The sequence below is a fragment of the Gymnoscopelus microlampas genome, assembly GCF_963454915.1.
Source record: "Gymnoscopelus microlampas genome assembly, chromosome: 14".
Classification (NCBI taxonomy): Eukaryota; Metazoa; Chordata; class Actinopteri; order Myctophiformes; family Myctophidae; genus Gymnoscopelus; species Gymnoscopelus microlampas.
In genome coordinates, this window is record NC_139951.1 from 38,030,182 (window position 1) to 38,052,244 (window position 22,063).

The 22,063-nt window shown below is 40.8% G+C and overlaps 4 protein-coding genes across 5 annotated transcripts; 2 read left to right on the forward strand and 2 right to left on the reverse strand.

The window, feature by feature from the left end:
* Nucleotides 1-185: 185 nt before the first annotated feature.
* pstk (phosphoseryl-tRNA kinase) lies at nucleotides 186-3,886 on the forward strand. 2 transcript variants are annotated; one of them, XM_084078655.1, is made up of 6 exons: nucleotides 186-492; nucleotides 1,355-1,619; nucleotides 2,413-2,614; nucleotides 2,824-2,899; nucleotides 3,011-3,104; nucleotides 3,499-3,886. In XM_084078655.1, exons 1-6 carry the CDS (start codon nucleotides 283-285, stop codon nucleotides 3,705-3,707), a joined length of 1,056 nt encoding a protein of 351 aa, XP_083934781.1. In that variant the 5' UTR covers nucleotides 186-282; the 3' UTR covers nucleotides 3,708-3,886. The 2 variants fall into 2 exon arrangements, with proteins under 2 accessions (XP_083934781.1, XP_083934782.1); XM_084078656.1 differs by having other exon boundaries at nucleotides 1,358-1,619.
* An 838-nt stretch (nucleotides 3,887-4,724) lies between these two features.
* Nucleotides 4,725-8,555, reverse strand: LOC311060992 (zinc finger protein Pegasus-like). Its single transcript, XM_084079444.1, has 4 exons — nucleotides 8,468-8,555; nucleotides 7,608-7,770; nucleotides 7,311-7,502; nucleotides 4,725-7,209 (listed from the first exon to the last, which is right to left on the reverse strand). The coding sequence occupies exons 2-4, from the start codon at nucleotides 7,741-7,743 to the stop codon at nucleotides 6,260-6,262; spliced, it is 1,278 nt and encodes a 425-aa protein (XP_083935570.1). The 5' UTR covers nucleotides 7,744-7,770; nucleotides 8,468-8,555; the 3' UTR covers nucleotides 4,725-6,259.
* Nucleotides 8,556-9,310: 755 nt separating this feature from the next.
* LOC311060580 (CD209 antigen-like protein C) lies at nucleotides 9,311-12,179 on the reverse strand. The gene is made up of 4 exons (XM_084078813.1): nucleotides 12,033-12,179; nucleotides 11,717-11,806; nucleotides 11,007-11,171; nucleotides 9,311-10,601 (listed from the first exon to the last, which is right to left on the reverse strand). The coding sequence occupies exons 1-4, from the start codon at nucleotides 12,082-12,084 to the stop codon at nucleotides 10,225-10,227; spliced, it is 684 nt and encodes a 227-aa protein (XP_083934939.1). The 5' UTR covers nucleotides 12,085-12,179; the 3' UTR covers nucleotides 9,311-10,224.
* A 1,271-nt stretch (nucleotides 12,180-13,450) lies between these two features.
* On the forward strand, nucleotides 13,451-19,559 carry acadsb (acyl-CoA dehydrogenase short/branched chain). The gene is made up of 11 exons (XM_084078771.1): nucleotides 13,451-13,536; nucleotides 14,205-14,373; nucleotides 14,733-14,833; nucleotides 14,955-15,161; nucleotides 15,407-15,577; nucleotides 16,343-16,468; nucleotides 16,558-16,650; nucleotides 16,776-16,865; nucleotides 16,964-17,101; nucleotides 17,209-17,308; nucleotides 17,845-19,559. The coding sequence occupies exons 1-11, from the start codon at nucleotides 13,504-13,506 to the stop codon at nucleotides 17,919-17,921; spliced, it is 1,305 nt and encodes a 434-aa protein (XP_083934897.1). The 5' UTR covers nucleotides 13,451-13,503; the 3' UTR covers nucleotides 17,922-19,559.
* Nucleotides 19,560-22,063: the final 2,504 nt, after the last annotated feature.

Consider the following 22,063-nt stretch of genomic DNA (forward strand, 5'->3'; position numbering starts at 1 on the left):
CCAACATCAAAGAAGAAGGGAAGAATTAGTGTTGCCATGTCCGCTTATTATAAGCGATTTTGGGCTTGTTTTTCTGTAAAGTTGAAGATCTACAAGCAGCTGTGCTTGTTTGAATAGACCTGGTTGCTTGTTTCTCTCGGTAAACCTGGCAATGCGGATATGGAGTCACCAGTAAACAACAAGCATGACAACAAGCTGAATGTTATGATCTGTGGTCCATAGAGTTATAATATAGCTATGGTCGGTCTATACGGTCATTTTCAAACACGTACATGAAACCGCATGGATTTAGAAGAAGACACTGTGAGGTCACGGGTGTGTCTGTGTGTTCTGTGTGGTTTACCTGCTGCTGGCAAGTCCAGTGTAGCTGGACAGGTCAGCACACTGTGTTGTGCAGAGCAGCAGAGACTGAGCTGCTCTGTGGTCCATTATGATGACCTGATCCCACTGGAGGCTTTTAGAGTTCTGGAGGACGGTAACCATGGTGATATGGTGATTATTATTATTTATGTATTATTATTATCACACTGTGGTGCAGAGACTGAGCTGCTCTGTGGTCTATTATGATGACCAGATCCCACTGGATGCTTTTAGAGTCCTGGAGGAGGAGGGTAACCATGGTGATATGCAGCACCACAGTACCTTTATTTATTATTATTGTTATTATTATTATGTATTTATTATTTCACTATTATTGTTTAATTATTATTAATATTATTTATTTATCATTATTATCACACTGTGTTGTGCAGAGCAGAGACTGAGCTGCTCTGTGGTCCATTATGATGACCTGATCCCAGAGCATGCTTTTAGAGTCTTGGAGGCAGTGGTGGAAAAAGTACTCAGGTTTTTTAAAGTATCAATACTGCAATGTAAGAAGAAAGAAAAAAAAGTTACTTGATTAAAAGTACAAAGGTATTGGTATCAAAATGTACTTAAAGTACCGAAAGTAGAAAGTAGTACTCATTATGCAGAATGTCCCATTTCACAAGTTCACAAGACATGTGGACTTCACGTCTGCCATTTGGAACGCCCTCAAGTAACCCAGAGGGTCCCTGGACCTCACTTTAAGAACCAGTGAGGTGTATATACATATGTAGGAATACATAGGAATCGTTAAAGGGAACCGTTAAGGAATTGGACCATTAAGAGGGAATCGTTAACCCATTTTAGCTGTTTTAGAGACAGAGACGATATATACAGTATAGCAGTATAGAAGTTTTTCAGAAAACGTAGGTAGGATTTATAAGGCGTTTTTAGAATCGGCCACAGGTCTTAATGGGTTAAGGAACCGGAATCGTTAAAATTCTAAAGGACCCCAACCCTAAGTAACTCATTTCCATTTTCCTTTCAGCAGACTGAATGGAAGATGTATAGACAGGCAGTGCTTCAGTGCATTGAGCAGTTCTTGGAGAACCCACAAGTGTTAGCAGCAGAGCCACCTGCCTCTTGTCCGCTAAACCGTGATGCTTGGAGGCGATGCATCCAAACTGCGCTGGCATCACCGGGCACCGGCGTGGGCACCTCTCAGACCCAGCCATCACCACTGGTTCTCCTCCTGGATGACAACTTCTACTATCCAAGCATGAGATATGAAGTGTACCAACTCGCAAGAAAGCGTAAGTTCCAGTGGTGGAAGAAGTGTTCAGAATACTTTCTTTCTTTTTTAACTTAAGTAAAAGTAGCACTAGAAATACCATAATAAAGAAATACTGTGTTGGCCCCGGCTGCCTAGACTCTAATTTAGCCTGGCAGTGCATCACGGGTTTGAGTACCGTTCCCGACAATCTTTATTGCATGTCTCTCTCCCTGTTTCCTGTCCATCTCCACTTACAATTATCAATAGAGACAAGTAAAATACCTATATTCAACGTCTTATTTAAAGCGGCACTATGTAACTTTGTTTAATGACTAAATTGTAATTTTTTCCAATCTGTATGGTAGAGTATGTTAATACACTATAACTTATACAATTGGAGTGGTTGTATTTTGTCTCCCTGCTCTTCTGTTGAGACATTTAGATACTGTGTTTAGGTGAGACTTTGACATGATCCTGTTTCTGGTTTGACACACATTTTTACATGAAGGTCAAGTTACATTTTGCAGCTTTAGGTAAAAGTAAACATTTATTGGCATTTATTGCCAAAAGTAAAAGTAGTCATGCAGAATGTCCCAGTTTTTTTCAAAAGTTTAAAAAATTTGCCACTTTCTTTTTTTTTTAAGGCCAATCCACAAGCTCACAAAGCGTTGTAGATCTAATATTTTTTTAATAGCTGAAGTAAAGGAAATGCACTTAATTTAGTTACTTTCCACCACTGGTAAGTTCTCTGATGTGTCATATTTTATCTGATTTTAATAAGATGGTGTTCCCCTATAGGGTGAAATTGATGTTTTGATGGATGTTTAATGCAGATTCGCTGGGATTCTGTCAGGTGTACCTTCACTGTCCTGTGGAGACATGCATCAGCAGAAACCAGAGCCGCTCCACTCCATTACCTAGGGAGGTGATATTAGAGATGGAGGAGCGTATGGTGTCACCAAATCCACAGAAGAATTCTTGGGAGAAGAACAGCATTGTCCTCGATACTACAGATAGCTTGACCAAAGGAGACATGTAAGTCATCCCAAAAATCTTTCATAAACCACTTGGTTTATAAACCCTGACGTCCCTAGTATTTTGGGCTTGTCGTCATTATACTGTAGGCGAAAACTTTCAAAAACATTTCAGAAATAGCGGAGTTTTTAAATGAAATCGAACAACTTTGAGATATATAATGATCGCCTCCCTGTCTATTTGCATGTATGTTTGTGACATGCCTTCAGCCAGGAGTTGATGGAGTTCATCTTGTTTGCGCTGAACAACCCACTGAGTCCAGTAGAGGACCACACGGAACAAAAGGCATGTGTGTACTTCCTGCCTCAGACATGCAAAAAGTGATTGCAGGATATAAATACTAAAACTATAGTAGCGTTGAGTCAATATATCATTCCATTGTTCCGTTTTGTGCAGGAGGCTGACCGCTTGAAATGTGCCACCAGTGTGATACACCAAGCTGACCAGGCCTGTCGACGCCTGGTCTCTGAAGCCATGAAGAGTGCCAGAGGTCTGTCCAGTCTTCACTTTTCGCTTTAGTTCAAGACAGGGCAATAGATCGTTTTAAACACTGGAAATTCATTGTACCTATTAGGCATTCTCATAAGCAATAAATGTTATATACTGTACATTTTCAAAATGAGTATTTCAACTCAATCCACCCCGTCTAAGAAAACATCCAGTAAACAATGTTGTGTGATGTCAGGAGTGGAAGAAGTCCACCCTGGTTAACTCGTCCAAGCTCCTTTTAAACGAATACAAGGATACGTACAGTATATTATCAATATACTTTTAATCTCACAGTTAACAGTAGAGGCCACTGTATAATCTATCTTTTATTTTTTTCAAGATGAGCATGGAAATTTAAAAATTCTGTTCTTCTGTTCTTGCTGCTCTGGTTCTAGACAATAAAGTGCCACCTGAGAGCTTGAGGTCTTTGGCAACAGAGCTGAATGAATCCAAGACAAGATTTCTTCACACCATGCGGAAGCAATTCCTCGAAGACCTAGTTGCCACCCAAGAAGAGATTGATGTTGACCTTGTGGTGAAAAGAGCGGTGCAAGTTTTTGACCATGATAAAAATGAAATATTGTACAGATTTCTTCAAAAATGACTGAATTGTCGTTCAAGTAACATTTAAGTAATTTTGTTTATTACATTTTTTGATGAGTAAATATTCTTTTGCACCAATCAAATACTACATAAATAATATATTACAGATGTATATATTTGTTTTCTTAGTCCACTTGACTGAAACTTGGAATTGTCTTTTGACTCATCAATAAAGTTTGATTGGTTTCATCAATTAAAAATGAAATATAAGGTTGTTGTGACTTGGCTTGGTTAATGTCAATTATAATCAAATGCTAGTTATTCTTGGCATCAATGGTACACAAAATCATCGCATACAACAAAATCACTTGATTAGGGTTTTTAATTTAGAACTAAATGTTAACTTGTAATTTAAAACTCACAACACCAGACAAGACATCTTCATCAAAGGACAATTGTTTACCTTATTCTGAATCTGCTACAATACAAATTATGAATAAGTCCATATTTAAAAATAGGCACCACAATATAATGAATGCTACAAGGCTTATAAAGGGGATATTTTAAATATCCTTCGAAAACACTTGAAAGGTAACACTTTACAACAACAATTTTTAATGTATATTATCCAAAGTATTAATAAATTATTTGGCTCATGCCATCTCCAGTCATGGTCCTGTGAGGTATGTACACTGTAAAATCTTATGTGTTCATTTAACTGAGTGTACAAATGGACCCACAAGGGCACATTTTGGTTCCATTTGCACATTCTGTTAAAGCAGTGGTTCTCAACCTTTTCAGGCTGCGACCCCCCCAAAATATTCATATTCATATTTTAACTGGGGACCCCCCCACCCTAACGAGCACTTGGAATGTAGGAGTTGAGGCATTACATTTCGTTTGACTCGGTTCCACAGATAGTGAAAATGGCCGATCTACAAGCTCACAACGCCTCGCATTGGTGGTCTTGTCTTTTTTCTTTTCTGAGGTATTAAAAAGGTCTTTAAAAGTCCTTAAATTGTCACTTCACTGTCAACCCCCCCCCCCCCCCCCCCCCCCCCCCAAATCATGTGGGGTCCCGACCCACAGGTTGAGAACCACTGCATTAACACTCAGGATTTTACTGTGTACTAAGAGAGAAGCAAGCATGACTAAGGCTAACAGTGAAAACTAGAGTTGTTACGAACGATACCGATTCCAGTATCGGAAAAGCTGCCGATACTGCCTAAAATAATGGTATCGGTGAGTATGCCAGTCTATGCCAATCCCATACCACCTAATTTGTGTCACATACACATACTGTATGTCATTTACAGTAATCAATTATTTTTGAATGCTTCAGTTGATGTTGCACTACTGTCTTATTTGTATTTTTTTTATTTGCATTTATTCCTAAAGCAGGGGTTCCCAAACCTTTACATTTCAAGGACCCCCATAACTTACAGACCTGTAAGGGTCCATTTGGAACCCCCTCAAGGAATCCGGAGAGTCCCTGGACCCCACTTTGACAACCACTGTCCTAGATTTATTTATTTTTTACACCGTTATCGGATCGGTACTTGGACCGATACACAAGTAATGGGATCGGTATCGGGTAGGAAAAAACGGTATTGGTACATCTCTAGTTATATTAGAGATGTATATATTAGAGAGATCACATATTTTGATGAGATAGGGCCCACATTAGGCTTACCCAAACAAAGCTGGAAGACTGGCTTGGAAATCATATTATTTGTCATCAGATATCCTGACAATATGGGACATGTCAGTAGCTGACCGGATAGCATACGAACCCATTTCATCGTCTCTGGTTTGATTCCGGCTGGAAACCTTTGTTGCATGTCTTTCCCCCTCTCTCTGACCTCACCTTTCTGCCTCTCCATTTTTTTTCCTGCCTAAATAAAAGCATTAAAATATATCCTGACAACAATATGGAGTTCAACATTAAAAAAAAAAGAAAAGAAAAGAAATGCGTGAAGTTCCAACCTAATCAAAACATAAAATCTTAAAGTAGAACTGCAATAAGGCAACGTAACACATCTGTCACATTTGTAAACGTTTACAGTCATCAGTGTAAAACTGAAATGTCATACCAAAGGAATCATCTAATAGAGTAAAGGGTCATCCACACCAAGAATAATAACAACTATGAATATAACTCAATATATCATTTTAAAACTCTTTCCAACTCGAGTTTAAGGCAGAGTCCACACCACAAATAATTTATAATGACGACAGTGGCGAACAATATCATTGAGACCTTGATGAATTGAATACATGATAAGAACAATGGAAACAAGCCCACTAGGCTTTTTGTGTTATCCTTTTAGCATCATTGTATAATTGTACCACTGTAAACTCTGAAAACTGTTAATAAAGTAAAGTATTCAATGAATCACTTTCAGAGCGATTTGATGAGCGATAGAAACACAGATACGCGATCAAAATGCATCTGAATTTACAAGGCCTCACGTTCAACATGTTTACAGAACATTAATGTTCATCAGTGTGGATGCTCGCATCATTATCGTTGTAATTATCCTTATAGTTATCATAGCTAGTGTGGACGGCCCTTAAGGAAAAGCTAAAACTCTCTATGCCATGTGTGGGGAGTCACTTTTTATGTTGTCCACGAGCAAAGTGGCATGCAAAGTCGTACTTGTCTCTGCATATGCAACCACAGATGTTGCACTGGAACGCGTGTTCATAGCCATGGCAGCCCATGTGAATGGTATAGAGGATGTTATCTGAGAAGTGGATATCACAGTGGTGGCATTTTTGCAGTTGCTGTTGGTCTGGTGTGTTGCCGCCGGCAGGGGCGGGGGGCGTGCCAGGCTGGCTGTTGCAAACACTCGAAGTGAGAGTGTGTGCGTTGTGTTCAAAGCCGAGCCCTGCCCCGGGGCTGTACTTCCTGTGCTCCGAGGGACAGGAGTCGTCAGTCAGAGGCGACGTCTGCACCCCGTTTGTTGACAGAAGGACCGGCACGCCTGAGATCTGATGGTGTATGATGATGGGCTTCACGTCCTCCTTGCAGGAGACCCTGTCTGGGGACACAGGGGTTTGGGACTCGGGAGGCAAGTCAGCCATTTGGCCGGCGATTGTAGACAGCTGGTCCAGCGGGTTATCGATCGCAACGCCATTGACGATGACATTGTTGCCACTTCCGCCACCGTCATGGGCCTTGGCCATGCTCTTATACTCATTGTTATTCAAATGGTGGTGCAGCTCATGAGAGATGTCGTTCAGGTAATCTGACTTTGGCACCGCCATCGGGGGAGGGCTGAAGTTGAGGAGGAGTCGTCTGCCGAAGCCCAGGGACGTCGTCCTCTTCTGCAGAACGCTCAGCATCCTCTTGTTGGAGAAGGCAGAGCGCACCCCTCTCGTCGGCAGGAGCTTGTGGCGGCGCCGGCGGTGGTGAGAGAGATTGCTGCGGTCGCTGCAGCGGAAGGCGCACAGGTCGCACTTGTAGGGTTTCTCTCCGGTGTGCGAGCGCATGTGTGCTTCCAGGTGGCGCTCATAAGCGGAGGCGAACGGGCACAACTGGCAGCGGTGGGGTTTTTCTCCTACGGTGTGTGAAAGCGGGGTTAGTGACTGTGGAGAAAGCAACACATGAAGCAATAATACGTTTGAATCAGCTGAGAAAGTTGAGCTTGGATCACATTACCTGTGTGGATGCGGATGTGCTCTATCAGTCGAGCCATCCCTTTGTTGGCATAATTGCAATAACTGCACTTATATTTTCCATCGTAAGTCCTTTCCAAGCCATCCATGTGTATCTCTGATCCTTCTTCCAGGGACAGGCTCACCTCAACAGACGGGGGGCCAAGACCATTCTGGTCACTCTTTGTGGTGCTGCCTAAAAACAAACCAATATACCCATAAACTGAGTGTAAGATATGCTTGTGCTTTATATGCCTGTGCTTCAATCAAATTATAATAAAAAAAATACATAATATCTCACCTGGTTGAAATGGTTCTCCCGTGTCTTTTTCGCCACAGACAGAACCAGAGATCATGTTGACATGCTGGGTTTGCTGTGTCAGATATTCTTGGAATTCTTTCACAAAATCCACAGGTTCGGTCTTAATATCTTCCATTTTCTAATCTTCGGTGCGGAATCTTGCCTATAAGGTCATAAAAAGCCAAAGTGAAGAAGTTTGTTGACCTGTTGACCAATGCTTTATTACCATACACCATAATAAAATATGAGAATCTTTGCATGGAATAAAGCAGGGGTCTTCAACAGGGGGTCGGGAACCCGGACCCCTAGGGGGTCCTCTAAATCTTTGTGTGATAGGATTCTGAGGGGAACATTAGCCAATCTACAAGCTCACAACGCCTTGTGAGCTTGTAGATCTGCTATTTTTGTCAAAAAGGTTTGGTGTGTAGAGGGGAAAAGCTAACCAAGTACAGAGCCAATGGTCAAGTTCAGTACTGAGGCTTTAAGTGGGTAAATGTCTGATAATTATACATTAACATGAAGAGAAGCCTATACAAGTCTACTATGAAATCTATGAAAAAGTTTAATCTGCAACACAATTCTATACAATATGTAGTGGGGGGTCCCTGCTTCATCTTTCCGTCAGCTAAAGGGGTCCTTGGCCTGAATAACGTTGAAAGACCCCTGGAATAAATGATGTTACAGTGAGAATGACCAGGATGTTATGTTAGCTACTGATGTTGCGATGATGACAACTGAAAGAGAGAGCTCACATTCAGCTACAATGAACTATAAGCTAGCTGGCGTGAATGTTATTGGTTATTTTATGAACATCAGCTCTTAAATAACATGTATACTATCTTATGAGAATCATGTTTTACCTGCAGGATGGATCCACGAAACACGGAGGGTAGAATTGTTCTTGTTGGCTAAATGAGTGGATAGCATTACCGTTAGCAACCGGTTAACCACCGACCGTTTAAACCGTTACACCAACACCAGTGCTGCCAGGTTTTGAGAGAGAAACAAGCAACCAGGTCTAAGAAAACAAGCCCAAAAGAAGCCCTTTAAACATATAGGCCTAGGTTGGCTATTTGAAAAACGCGACCCGTTGTGAGCTTGTAGATCTGCTATTTTGGTAACTACCTGCAACTACCAATATTTACAAGCAACTTTACAGAAGAACAAGCCCAAAGTCGCTTATAATAAGCGGACATGGCAACGTCCTTCTTTTTCTTTTTGAGGTTTGCGTGTTTCATGTTACACTAACATTGGTGACCTCTCGACTTTTGTGACTCCAGAGCCCACTGTTTTCCTAGTTTCTCCTTTTAATCAAACTATTTATACTGTACAGTACGTCTTTTATGGAGGAATATGACAAGTGATTGAATTGAATTGAATTATTTAGCATGGCATCCTATCACAAATCTCAGGTAAACTGGCACAGTTATTATTATTACATTTAAATGTAAATTAGCGTATATCAAGGTAGGTTATTTTCAGTGATCTGAATTATTGTATGAATTATAAATAAAAAAGATTGCGATCACTTTTTATTTAATTTTACAGGAGAAAAGAAAGGGACCACAGGTACAGGCACAAAATATCACAATGACTGCAATTCAAAACAAAACCAATAAAATGGTATACGTGTTATAGCTGCCACTGCATGAGCATGAGAAACATATTACACACATCCAACACATATCAACATGCACCTGTATTATACAATTCAAATAAAAAAAATATTGACTAACACAAAAAGTACACATTAATATAAATCTCTCCCAGCTGAGTGGCCAACATCCCTCGTCTAAAGTTAAATCCCTAACCTCTGCACCCTAGACTAGTTTAGTTGAATAGAGTAAAATAGTTGAATAATGTAGGGTCATTAAGGCACAAAAAGTTTATGAATGAAAATAATTTATGAATGAAAATAATATGTGCTAATCAATAACCTTTATAAGTCTGAATTTTGCAACATCAGATATAATATCAACATACTATATACTCCTTGTGAGCACAACACATAAACATACTTTTAACAAATCGAATCAGGGCAGTTGACCAGCAAACAGGCAAAATAATATATATAAACTATGGTTGTTACGAAACCTGGTTTAAAATCAGTGGTTTAAGTTTCCTTTCTAACACATGCAAACGTGTAGCCTACTGTAGGCCTACCACGGCAGAAACATTTCAACCCTCTTGCACTAATGCAAGGGTTCCCAAACTTTTCAGGCCGCGACCCCACAAAATAATCATATTTGAACTGGGGACCCCCCACCCTGACAAGCACTTGGAATTTTAGGCATTACATTTAATTTGACTCCATTCCACAGATAAATATTGTGAAAATAGCCAAACTACCAGCTTGTAGATCGACTATTTTCACAATGTTTGCCTCTTTCTTATGTAATATTTTACAATTTAACCAATTTGGTATTAAAAAGGTCTTAACATAATTAAATTGTAACATTTGAAATGTGCAGATACCCTGCATACACTTATACTGTATGTTGGTTTGTTCACTGTTGAGTGAGAAAACAATCATGCACATTAAGCTAATCATCTGGGGACCCCCCAAAATAATTTGGGGGGTCCCGACCCCCAGTTTGGGAACCACTGCTTATTAACCCTACATCTCACAAATCCAGTTAAGCTTCCGAGAGCAAGGCATGTCGTTCCAGGTTCCGTCTAAGAGCTCCACACAGTCTTCTTTGCCACTGTCGTTAGGCTCCCCTGTCATCCAGAAACCTTCACCCTGCAGGGTCGTCCCGTCCACCCACTGCCACGTCCCCTCAGATACTCGGTCAGACAGGCCAATCCAGGCCCTCTGTATCTGATTGGTTCTGAGAAAATCATTTTCCTCTCTGCTGGTTATGCTCACCAGGTGAGCTCCTTGACTCTGACAGTGGCGTCTGCTGTCCTCCCAGTTTTTCATTCTGTTGGCTTCTGTCTCAGCGCTGATGAAGTACCATTTGTAGCCGAACAACGTCCAGCCATTGTGATTGACTAGAAATTGTAAATTGTTTATTTAATTTATGGTTTCCTTGATACAAAATACGAAATTAACTTAAAGGAGCGCTTCACCCATTTTCAAACTTATTTTCATTTCACACTCAAATGCTTCTTGATTGATGCAAGTACGATGGCTTCTATTTCAGCAAACTTCCCAGGAAGAGAAACACTGTAGTTTCCATTAGCGATAATGTCAGTGTCTGAACTGTCCACAACCGACCTCTGAGATGCAAAGGGAAATGGTGAACCAATTATATGAAGATAAGATTGAAAATGGGTGTATTGCGGCCTTTGAAGAGATGGAAAGACATGTTGATGATGTATGATTTATGTGTATGTAGACAGACGAACTGGAATAGTGGTAGCTTGTATGACTGTGTAGAGATAGTATTCTCTTACCTGGGGCTTTAAGACGTAGCTTGTCAAACAACTCTTTATCTGCAGTCAGGTTTTTATACATGATATTGAACTGTTCCGTCAGGTTGTCATGACTGATTTGTAACTGGTTGTTTTGGGTTTTCAAACCTTGTATTTCAGAATCATAATGACCTGTAAGTCTGCTGTCTGGAAAAGGGAAATATCAGAATTAATATGTGGAGCAAACTGTCCCTATTTGATTTGGACCTCGTCTTAAATCTTATGGATGACCACTAGGAGTCATCGTCCCATACACAGACAAAATGTGTCTATGGGAAATTATGAACTATTTTGTTTTGTTTTTTCATTATAATGTTCTTATTCATGTAATGTGCGATAAAAGCACTGACTGCACTGATAAGACCCAATTATTGCAATCGCAAACACAGAATTGACTAGGACCATGACACAATGATGCCTGAGTCAGTAATACTCAGTATACAGTAGCTGACTTGCCAGTCTCCAGATATTCTTCATAATAGGTAGGACACTGATTTAATCAGTGCAGAAATATTATTATTATTATTATTAGTTTATGTGTTTTACTGTGTAGCACATTGACACTATGGCAGTCCAATAGTATGAAGGCTAGGTCTTGTGTTTGTGTGTGTTTCTGGTAATATACTGTACCGCTCATTTCTCATAGAAACTATTAGTGTTCGTGTGTCAATGTGTGTCTGTACAATACTCACAGTGCACTTGTAGACCTATGATGACAGCCAACAGGAGAAAGCATAGCACCCCCAGACACACTGCAGCAGTTCTAGACCTCTGGCCACAACCTGAATCACATTATCATAAGGGACAATTCACATATTTGGATTAGAAAATGGTCTGTTGACCAAATATGAATGCATAATCACCAATAATACAAGATGTTTAAAAAGAAAACAGGAGGTGTTGCTTGGTTTCTCTTCTCTTTGATAGACTATTCCATTTTAAGTTATTTTAACACGTGCAGAATAGCAAGGTGCCACAGTAATCTAATTGATGTGTAGTTTTACCTACCTGAAAAATCATGCTCAACTTTGCCCCTCGTTTCAAGTTCAGTATCTTCCATGTTGGCATATACTATGTCATCTTCATAGTTAGATTTAGCTTTAATGAAACTAAAATGATCTCCTCTGACCTCATTCAAGTTATGATATAGGCCTATTTCCTCTGCCATGTTTTCTATGTGCATTAAAAAAAACACTGCAAATCTCCCAGTTTTTGTCCACGCAGATTGACCGTATGCTGTCCTGCACTTGCTTTTTGTCTAATAATTGAACTATGAGTCTGGGTCTTGATGTACGTCACGACGTCTTGATGTACGTCAAAAAATGGAACTTAAGGAAGTTTCATTTCTTGTCACAAGGTAAGTAGACAAGTAGTCACAAGTGAAAAGATTTCTCAATCTCCTTTATCTGTCATGAGGAACTACAAATGGAAAACATGACTATGCTGTGCTATTGTAACCTTTCTATCTTGACTCATCAGTCTCCACAGCAGACTTGAGGAGACCACGTGAGAACTTCTCTCAGGTCCATAGGTTCTCACTAGGTGTTTATTTCTGGCAGCATCAGTACATTCTAGCAGGTGGGACATGGTCTGCACTGCACTGATTCACAACTGCATGTCTTCTGTTGCAGGCTTTCATCAGTGCTTTGCACCTCCCCTGAGGGGCCAGTTGCACCACCTCACACTAAGTTCAAACTTAGCCTAGTTATAGCTTAAACACATTAAATCCGGGAAAGTATCTCTGTCATTTTAGATTTCTTTGGCTATTCAAAAATAGCAGATATACAAGCTCATAGCGCGGCACCGAGTGCCGCACTATGAGCTTGTAGATCTGCTATTTTTTTGAAAAATCGTTAAAATGAGTGCAAATCTTTGAATATATATTTTAAAAATATAAATATAAAATATACATCTAAAGATTTTCACATAAAAAACAAAAAATAGCAGATCTACAAGCTATGAGCTTGTAGATCTGCTATTTTTGAAAAGCCAAAGAAATCTAAAAATGACACAGATACTTTCCCAAGCTAAAAATGTAAGCTATAACTAGGGTAAGTTGGAACTTGGCCCCTGCTCCACACACATCTACGTCTATTATGATGTTCCCCATCCAAGGTCATGACCACTAGCAAGGCATTCTTGCTTCTTGTTTGGTCATCTGGTTAGGCAGGAACACCTGCACATAGCTGGTTCTAGATCTCAGCCTGTGTGAAGGTGTTACATGGCCATGCAAGGTGCATTACTTTTATCTAGACGAGCATGTAATTTGATACCATACATATTTTCAGTGGAGATGAGACGATTACTTACAACACAGCGCCCCCTACAGGTATTCAGTGTGCCGTGTGCAGTGTACAGTATTCGACAGGTCACCATATGTGATGCAACACCGTTTTCTTTCCCCTCACCTTGTTGCACCCGGTTCCGTCTAAAAGTTGCACACACCCTAGTTGTGACCCGTATGTAAACATTGGGAATCATGGCTGCACCGTTGACCAGGGTTTTCTCGAAGGTGAGAGGGAAAACTATATCGTGAAGCGACATGATAGTTGGACAGTCTTTTTAATGCATACTACTAGCCATACAGCTATAACATCGTGTTCTCCCTGCAGTAATAATAGAGTATTGGCACGTGTAATCAACGCCTTCACTTTTGTAACAGTTACGCAACCTGTCTGGTGTTGTCACGTAACGTTATTACTTAATGCATTAGATTAACCTTAGATCAAGACGGTGTTGTATCAAAGCTACAGATTAGATAAAAAGTATTCACTTATGTGCACTTATACACTCTTTGCATTTCCAATTAATCATTCTAGATACTGAAAAATATGGATGAAAATAGGCAAGTACTCAAAGGACCACTTCACCCATTTTCAACCTATCTTATATAATTGGTCCTCACTAACAACTAATAACTAATAACTGGTGCTCATTATAAGTAAACCTGCAGTTTATATTAGCTTCGATTCTCCATCGATGATCTCAGACTGGTAGGCAGGTTTGAGGTTTCTGAACTGTCCACAGCCCGCATTAGTGAGGACCAATTCTATGAAGATGAAAATGGTTGAAGTGGTCCTGACCTGTAATTGATTCAAATAGTAGTTGAGCTCAATCTGTTCACTGAGTCCAGTACTTAAGTCTAGCGTTGCACTAATAACTGTCATTCATATATTTTAGGTTGGTAGACAGATCTCTCGACCATGGGGTTCATGTCAGGTTGGTCTACGGAGCAGGTCTTCAGCATCTGCCCCAGATGTGTCAGCGGATCCAGATGCTGCTGGGTTTGGGTTGCCCAACCCTCCGCTGCAGACCTATTCTGAGGAGGAAGCCATGATGAGGGATGCAGGTGAGATATATGGGCAGCAGTGGTTCAGGACTCAGGAGGTTCCTGTGGAGCGTCCGTCTTGGAACCCGGTTCCCGGTTTGATCCCCGGCTCCTTTTGGCTTCATGTCAAAGTATCTTCTAGAATCTAGAGCAAGACATGATTTCTCTACAATACTTTACACTAACCTGCTCCCAATGAGCAGGTTTGAGCCTTGCATGGTTGCCTTTGCCATTGTGTGAATGAAAGAATAAATCATGTGAGGAAGTGCTTTGGATGAAGTCGCTATAGAAATGCAGATAATTTGCCAGCCCATTTACAAGTAGAACCCTGTGTGAAAATACATCCATTAAACTAGATAAAAATCTTTATTTTTTTACAGTGAAGAAGTATGCTCAAGAGCGCATCACCCCATTTGTGTCAAGGATGGACGAGGCCTCACACATGGATGATGAAGTGATCAAATCCCTTTTTGAACAGGGCGTACGTGATTTCTTTATTTTATTTTTCTGCATTTGTGAAAACGGACATCATTCTAAAACACCAGTCTGATTTTTTTCTAGTATCAGTGATTCTCATGTTGTATTTATTTAAACCTTCCCAGCTAATGGGCATTGAGATTGACCCAGAATATGGTGGCACTGGCTCTACCTTCTTTTCGTCCATCCTGGTCATTGAGGAACTGGCAAAGGTGGACGCCTCTGTGGCTGTTCTGTGTGACATCCAGAACACTCTGATCAACACACTGGTAGCTAACCTAGGGACCCCAGCACAGAAAGAAGAGTACCTCACACGTCTGTCCACTGACACGGTGAGTGATTTTATGTGATGCCTTTCACTGGCCTGAATTTAAAAAATAAAATAGACAAAAAAAAAACAGTAAATATGTTTAGTTTAGGAAACTGGAAGATATTTAGCTCTAATTTAAAAATGTAATGGATGGTCAATGAATAAGCTGCATTGTGTAATGTGATTTGTCAGTGATTGATTGGTATTGATTGATAATTTTTCAACTGTGCATATTAATGCATATTGTTTTCATGTCCCACACCACAGGTTGGTAGCTTCTGCCTGTCAGAGGCAGAGTCGGGGAGCGATGCCTTTGCTTTGAAAACACGTGCAGAAAAACACAAGGACTATTACGTCATCAATGGATCTAAGATGTGGATCAGTAATGCAGAACATGCTGGATTGTTCCTTGTGATGGCCAATGTAGACCCCTCCGCAGTGAGTTCCATTCTCTCACCATACCCCGTGTTCTACTACTGTACAAAGCGTTGCAGATCTAGCCGTGGTGTATAAATGTATTTAGATAACAATGCACAATGACGGGGAACGTCTGGGTGATACAGGGGTAAAGTGCCTGCCCACCACCGTGAAGACGAGGGTTTAATTCCTCTGCGGTGCCTCTGCCTTGGCCGGGAACTCCCATCAAACACAATTGGCTCTGTCTGTAAGATGGATAGCCGACAGGGCATTCTTTGTCACTGTACTAGCAACTCTTAGCAACTTAGTTGGGCACCTTTTCAGCTGGGAGCTGATTGGGAAGGATAGCGTGTTCCTCTCCATGTGTTACGCTCTCCCGGTGAAACTCCATGTATTTCAGAAGAAACATTATGGTTGTCTACACTCTCCCATGTGACCAACAGTAGGAGTTGACAGTGACAATGACTATATGGGGTTAATTGGCATAATACAAAATGAGGCAAATGAAAATCACACACAAAAATGTATATACAGAAATACTTTCACTCCAGAATGAGGCAGTGTTCGCTCTTTGTTGCTTACACAACATAAATGTTTTTAGCTGGGTTATAGCTTCAAATAAACAAATAGAGATGAGAACTTTTGATTCTACAATAGAAACATTTTGAGCTTTGTAACCATGTTTATTACAAACTCCTTTTCGTTATGCTGTGAGGAAATTCCTAGCAGCAAATGTCTGGTCCTATGATAATGACATACAGAGTAACTAACTTTTCTGTTTGACAGGGATACAGAGGAATCACCTGTTTCGTTGTAGACAGAGAAACAGAGGGCCTTGAGATCGGCAAGAAGGAGAACAAGTTGGGTTTGCGTGCCTCTTCCACCTGCCCTCTCAACTTGGACAATGTCAAGGTGAAGTCAAATACACCCGTCTTATTTGGAGTTGTCCCCTGTGAGGGAATGGCATAATGTTCTTATTTCTAACTTGTTCTCTGTTGTAGGTCCCTGAGAAGAACATCTTGGGCAAGATTGGCCAGGGATATAAGTATGCCATCGGAATGTTGAATGAAGGAAGGATTGGAATTGCGGCTCAGGTAAACCCCCCCAAACTCCTCTCTTTTCACATTTGGCAAATAGAACTAGTAAAAAGGATTGCGATGTGACGTGAACGTAGAGAATATATTTAAGTTCCACTAACATTTCTGTCAAATTGTCACAGATGGTGGGCTTGGCACAAGGCTGTTTTGACAACACAATTCCTTACACCAGACAGAGGGTGCAGTTTGGCAAGCGGATCTTTGACTTTCAGGTACAGCTTCAAAAGTCACATGACTCATATGAGTCCTTAGTTTTGATAATATCCTTCAGCACGACTTCATTTTGTAATTTGTTTGCTGTGTATTTCAGGGCATGCAGCACCAGATAGCCCATGTGGCAACCCAGATCGAAGCCGCTAGGTTGCTGACCTACAATGCTGCACGTCTGAAGGAGGCCGGGAGACCTTTCATCAAGGAGGCCTGCATGGCTAAATACTTTTCCGCAGAGGTGAGCTGGTGCAGTTCAATGCAAAGGTGACTTTATCAGGGTTTGTCTTCTGCATTTGATTTTGTGCGTGTATACTTTCAATATCTACTGTCTAAATGTTTATTTAGGTTGCAACTCTAACCACATCAAAATGCATCGAGTGGATGGGTGGGGTGGGCTTCACCAAAGACTACCCCATAGAGAAATACTACAGAGACTGTAAAATCGGTGAGTGGCTCATTACCTCTGTCTGTTTGTTATATTAAGCTGGCCGCAGCTAAAGCTTAAGTATTAGACCTGGCAACATGAACAGTGCATATTTCATGTGGGGAGGAGGAAGGTCAAACTACAATTGTTAGCGTGGAGCAGAGAGAAGGGGCGATAACAGTGGCGGTGCTGCCCAGGAGGCCAAGTAATCTGATCCGTCAGGAATTCCCTTGTCTGACCTTGACGTGCTAAAAGAAAGAGAGGGAGGGAGAGCGAGAGAGTCATTTACCACCACAGACCCAAAGTAGCACTACAGACAGAATGACACTTTTCCTTTCGTCAATTCCACTTTCGCTCTTCATTCTTCCTGCTGCCTAACTGGCAGATTGACTTACATAATAAGGTAGTTGTGCCCCTTTGTCCCCATATTGAAAGTGACATATCTGTGTATTTCCCTGTGGAGTTTGAATATGCCCTTGGAATCTGTCTTTTATCATACCACGGATGTGTTCCCAATACAAGGCTTATTTTTGTTTCCATGTTTTTGCTCTTTTCAGGCACCATTTATGAAGGCACAACAAACGTCCAGTTATCCACCATGGCCAAGTTCATTGATAAGGAATATGACTACTGAACTCTGGCTTGGCTGGATCCCCATCGGTTTGCACTCCTTTCTGTGTGACACTCCGTTTATTTTACCTGGGGACTTTAGTGGGGAGTATTGTGTGACATGCATTGCTGTAGACGTCCTTTCTTTTGGTGAATGACTGTTGTACAACAAGATATTGGCCTCTAGTTTGAGGGCGTTAACCACTTTCAACCTGGCATGCCTATTTTGGGCATGTCAATATCGGGGGAAATGTTGAAAAATAGCAGACCTGGAAGTTGTAGATTACTTGTAGATCGGCTATTTTAACACATTTTAAGTGGATATTTGGTATTGTTTTTTTAAGTGGTTAATGTTCATCTTTTATTTTTGGTCTGTGCACCCTATCCAGTCTATGGTTCTCCAAATAAAAGGGAAGAGGGATGTAATATTGGTAATTGTTTGACAGTTATATTTGGCTGTTATTTGTCAAACTTGTCAACGGAACATTGAATATTGCTGTCAGGAACGCCTCCTCCACGGTTTACGGCCGGCACACACCAGAGAATGTGCGCGTGACGCACGCGAGCACCGCATATGCACACACGCACTTATAGATCCAGTCCTATTTTAAAGCCTGCGTATGCGGGGCTCGTGTATCCGCACGCCTGGTGTAGCCGGTATCATTGATATCAATTGGATCTTTCCAAACACGCTGTACGCACGCAGTAAATTCCACGCATACGAGCGCTTTGAAAAGCCTGGTGTAGGTCGCCCGTCAGTGTGTCACATTACTTTGCAATCTCTGCAGATTCTATTGCCACCTGTATGGGACTCGCCTTCAAGCTAGAGGCCTTAGATTCTAGTAACGGCCGTCCATCCAGACATATTTTCAACTGAAAAAAGTGACATGTCATTTTTGTTGTGCGACACAGTATGAATGAGCCTTTTTTCAGTCATTTGGACTGCTGATTAGACACATGGGGTCAGAATCTCACTTGTGTTAAATATTGGGTCTGTTGTTATGCTGTGCATAGTTCTTATGTTACATTTACCAGCTAATAACACACATTCAGAGTATTTCAGATGTATACCAATGCTAACGGTGCTGCCCTTTAAAGCTACAGTCCCTAAGTTTTATGTCCATTGCACTGTCTACTTCAAATAACTTTATTGACATTGTCAATCAGTAGATGTTCTACCTAACACCAGTCTTAGTGGTGAAGCAGGGAGACCACTTGGTTCCAACCACCAATAATATTTAATTCAATTAGTCCCGGATTGTAGCTTTAATGCTTATTTTCTTTCCCAGAAACCTCTTCTCCAATTAGAACTCCAATGTTACTGTTACTGTTTTTTTCTTTTTTTTTACAGATCCACACATATTTCGCTATAGGAATGATGTTTTCAGATATACTGTATTGATTGGGATTTTTGCTATATTATGTCAGTGCCTTTGCAGTGTCTCAACATAGTTAAGTTTTATGCTATGAATTCCTCAAGACTCTTATCACCTGATACTAATCTAATTGTGTGTATTTTTCCTTCTGTCTGATGTCTCATTTCAAAATAGCACTTAGTGTTTTCTGTGAACAGTATATTAATCTATTAAGAAAACCTTTTATGTCAATTTAAGACATTTTCGGATTAGGATTAAAATAATCTTTAGAATTAACTAAAGAGAACCTTGGAAATAATAATAAATGTCTGATATAATATATTCATGCAGTATTTTCTTCCTTTCACAATTCATCACCTACATAACGGCTGACGTTTTTATGTTCCACCACTAGGTGGCAGCATGCTCTTGATGGACAGCCCAGGAGGTGAAGGTTATGACAGCTCCTGTTTTAAAGAGTAGTAAATTACCACATCTTCTAATAGCCTGTCACTGCTAATGTTATTTTATATCAGTTTAATTATGCCCGTCTCTAATATGGGAGCGACCTGCCTTAAATAATTAATTATCCAAGTGGCAATTTGTCAGTGAGATAAGGCTAATTAGATTTCCATTGCCTATATGTGTTGTCTATCTAAAACCAGGTCTATTGTTCGGCACCAGACATTGACAGTGACTAACTACACAGGGGCCTGTATCAGCTATCACTCTTGTTAAAAACTTGCATTGTAAGGGTACCTGTTCAACAACTAGAAAGCCATTAATCACTGACAATACTTCATAACAAAATAATGGGGATGGAAACATGGGAACCTCAAGTAGCTGGGATGGCAAACAGACTGACAGTGGGATGAACAGGTGACAAATAATGGTGATGTGGCCCATTCCAACCCATGATTCTTCTACACAACAGTAAAAATACACTGTACACGTGTGACAATAGTTAGATTAACATCTCTAACACCGGCATCCCTATCTTGGGCATGTTAGTCTTTGACTCCAAGACACATTTCTCCTATGGGAGACAAAGTAAACCTTATTGGCTTGAACATTCAATCTTTGTTCAAGCTTTATAATCTTCACTATAATAGGATTATAGTGAAAATTGTTCGTTTTTCAGAATTTTGAGAATGTTTGCCTATAATGGTATGCCATAGGGACGCCAGGTTGAAAGTGGTTAAAAAGAGGAAAATGCTTCTCCCCTAAACTGTGCTAGGTGCTGTCCTGCCCTCCCACTCCGGACCACTCTGGTTGATGGATCCGGGGTCACGGTATCACCTGAGAGGGACAGATGTCACATCTGCAGAACCAAAAATGTAACATGATGGGTTTCTGTCTCAGTATAGCTCCTGTCTCCCAAGTACAAGAGAAGAACGGTGGCCTATTATGAGGTACATAGCTGCTCTGAAGTCAGCCATGTGATGAATTACAGTCTCATCAGCACCCTCCAGCTATAATGTACGTACTGGGTGTTAGGTTAAGATATCAGTCGTTCAGATGTATAAGGCCTCAGGTAATACACCGTAAACACGATAACAACTTTAAGATCTCATCATGCCACACGTGTATACTCATGATCCAACGATAGAACATATATTGACTTGCGTGAACCATGTTACACCAAAACAGAAAGGCTATGCAAATTTCCCCCCGTCTGAGTCACTGACCTTGCCTTGTTTCTGTTCCACTTTGCATTTTTTTTGGTCTAATGAACGTCATTTCAGCCTTTGATGGAAGTGTTATTATCTGGATTACACTTTACATCCGCAAACACTGCTCAACCAGCCCCCTTCACCGCCCCCATCTTTAACACAGGCAATGAGACCTCTAATTACGCAGGGATTCAAGTAGCTTTTCACAAAAACAGAGTGTTGTCCTTGAGATCGGAGCGAGCTCAAAGGACAGATTGCATCCGTGTTTAGTTTGAGCAAATCCAATTTGTTTGATTAGCTGTATGCATATGTCTGGGACGTCTAATTAAATAACAGGGTTCTCTCTGTCTCTTTCCCTAAAACAGATGGCATTTAGAGCAGTGCGGTTCTCAAAGTGGGGTCCAGGGACTGCCATGGTTCCTTGAGGGGGTTCCAAATGGTTCCTGTGTACAGGTCTGTAACTGAGAGTGTGCAAATGGAGCCAAATGGACCCGTAAGGGTCCATTTGGCTCCATTTGTACACTCTCAGAGTTATGGGGGTCCTTGAAATTAAACATGTTTGAGAACCACTGATTTAGAGCACCGTTTTGTGCTTTGTACGTTCATTTTGACCAAAGACGAACCATATTTTTCTTTTTTGAATTAAATATGACATGTTCACACACCCCAGAGAGAAACATGGAGTGAAAAATAAGGTCGGGGGGGGGGGGGGGTGCCTCTTTATCACTGACCCATGCTGATGACAGACGCTAATGTAACTGTATTGATGACTGTCAGCCAGACATCCGTCATGGCTCACTCAACACATGCACTGTGCGTATGGGACAATTCACAAATACAGTAGCCTACCTCTCTCACTCATATCATTTGATATTTACCTCTCTGCATGCTTGTGTTTGAGCTGGTGAATATGACACCTTGCATGATGTAACCGCCTACCTCACATTGTACAATGTAAAAAGAAATCCTCTGGTGTTTGGCATTTTACAATGGAATTTTGGGTCATGGGTGGATTGGTCGACTTGGAAGTATCTGACCCCACATAAAAAAGACATTAATATAATCTATTGTGTAGCCTACAAATACAATATTGTTTTTTTTTTTTTTACAGATCATTATACAAGGCAAGCAGCAGCAAC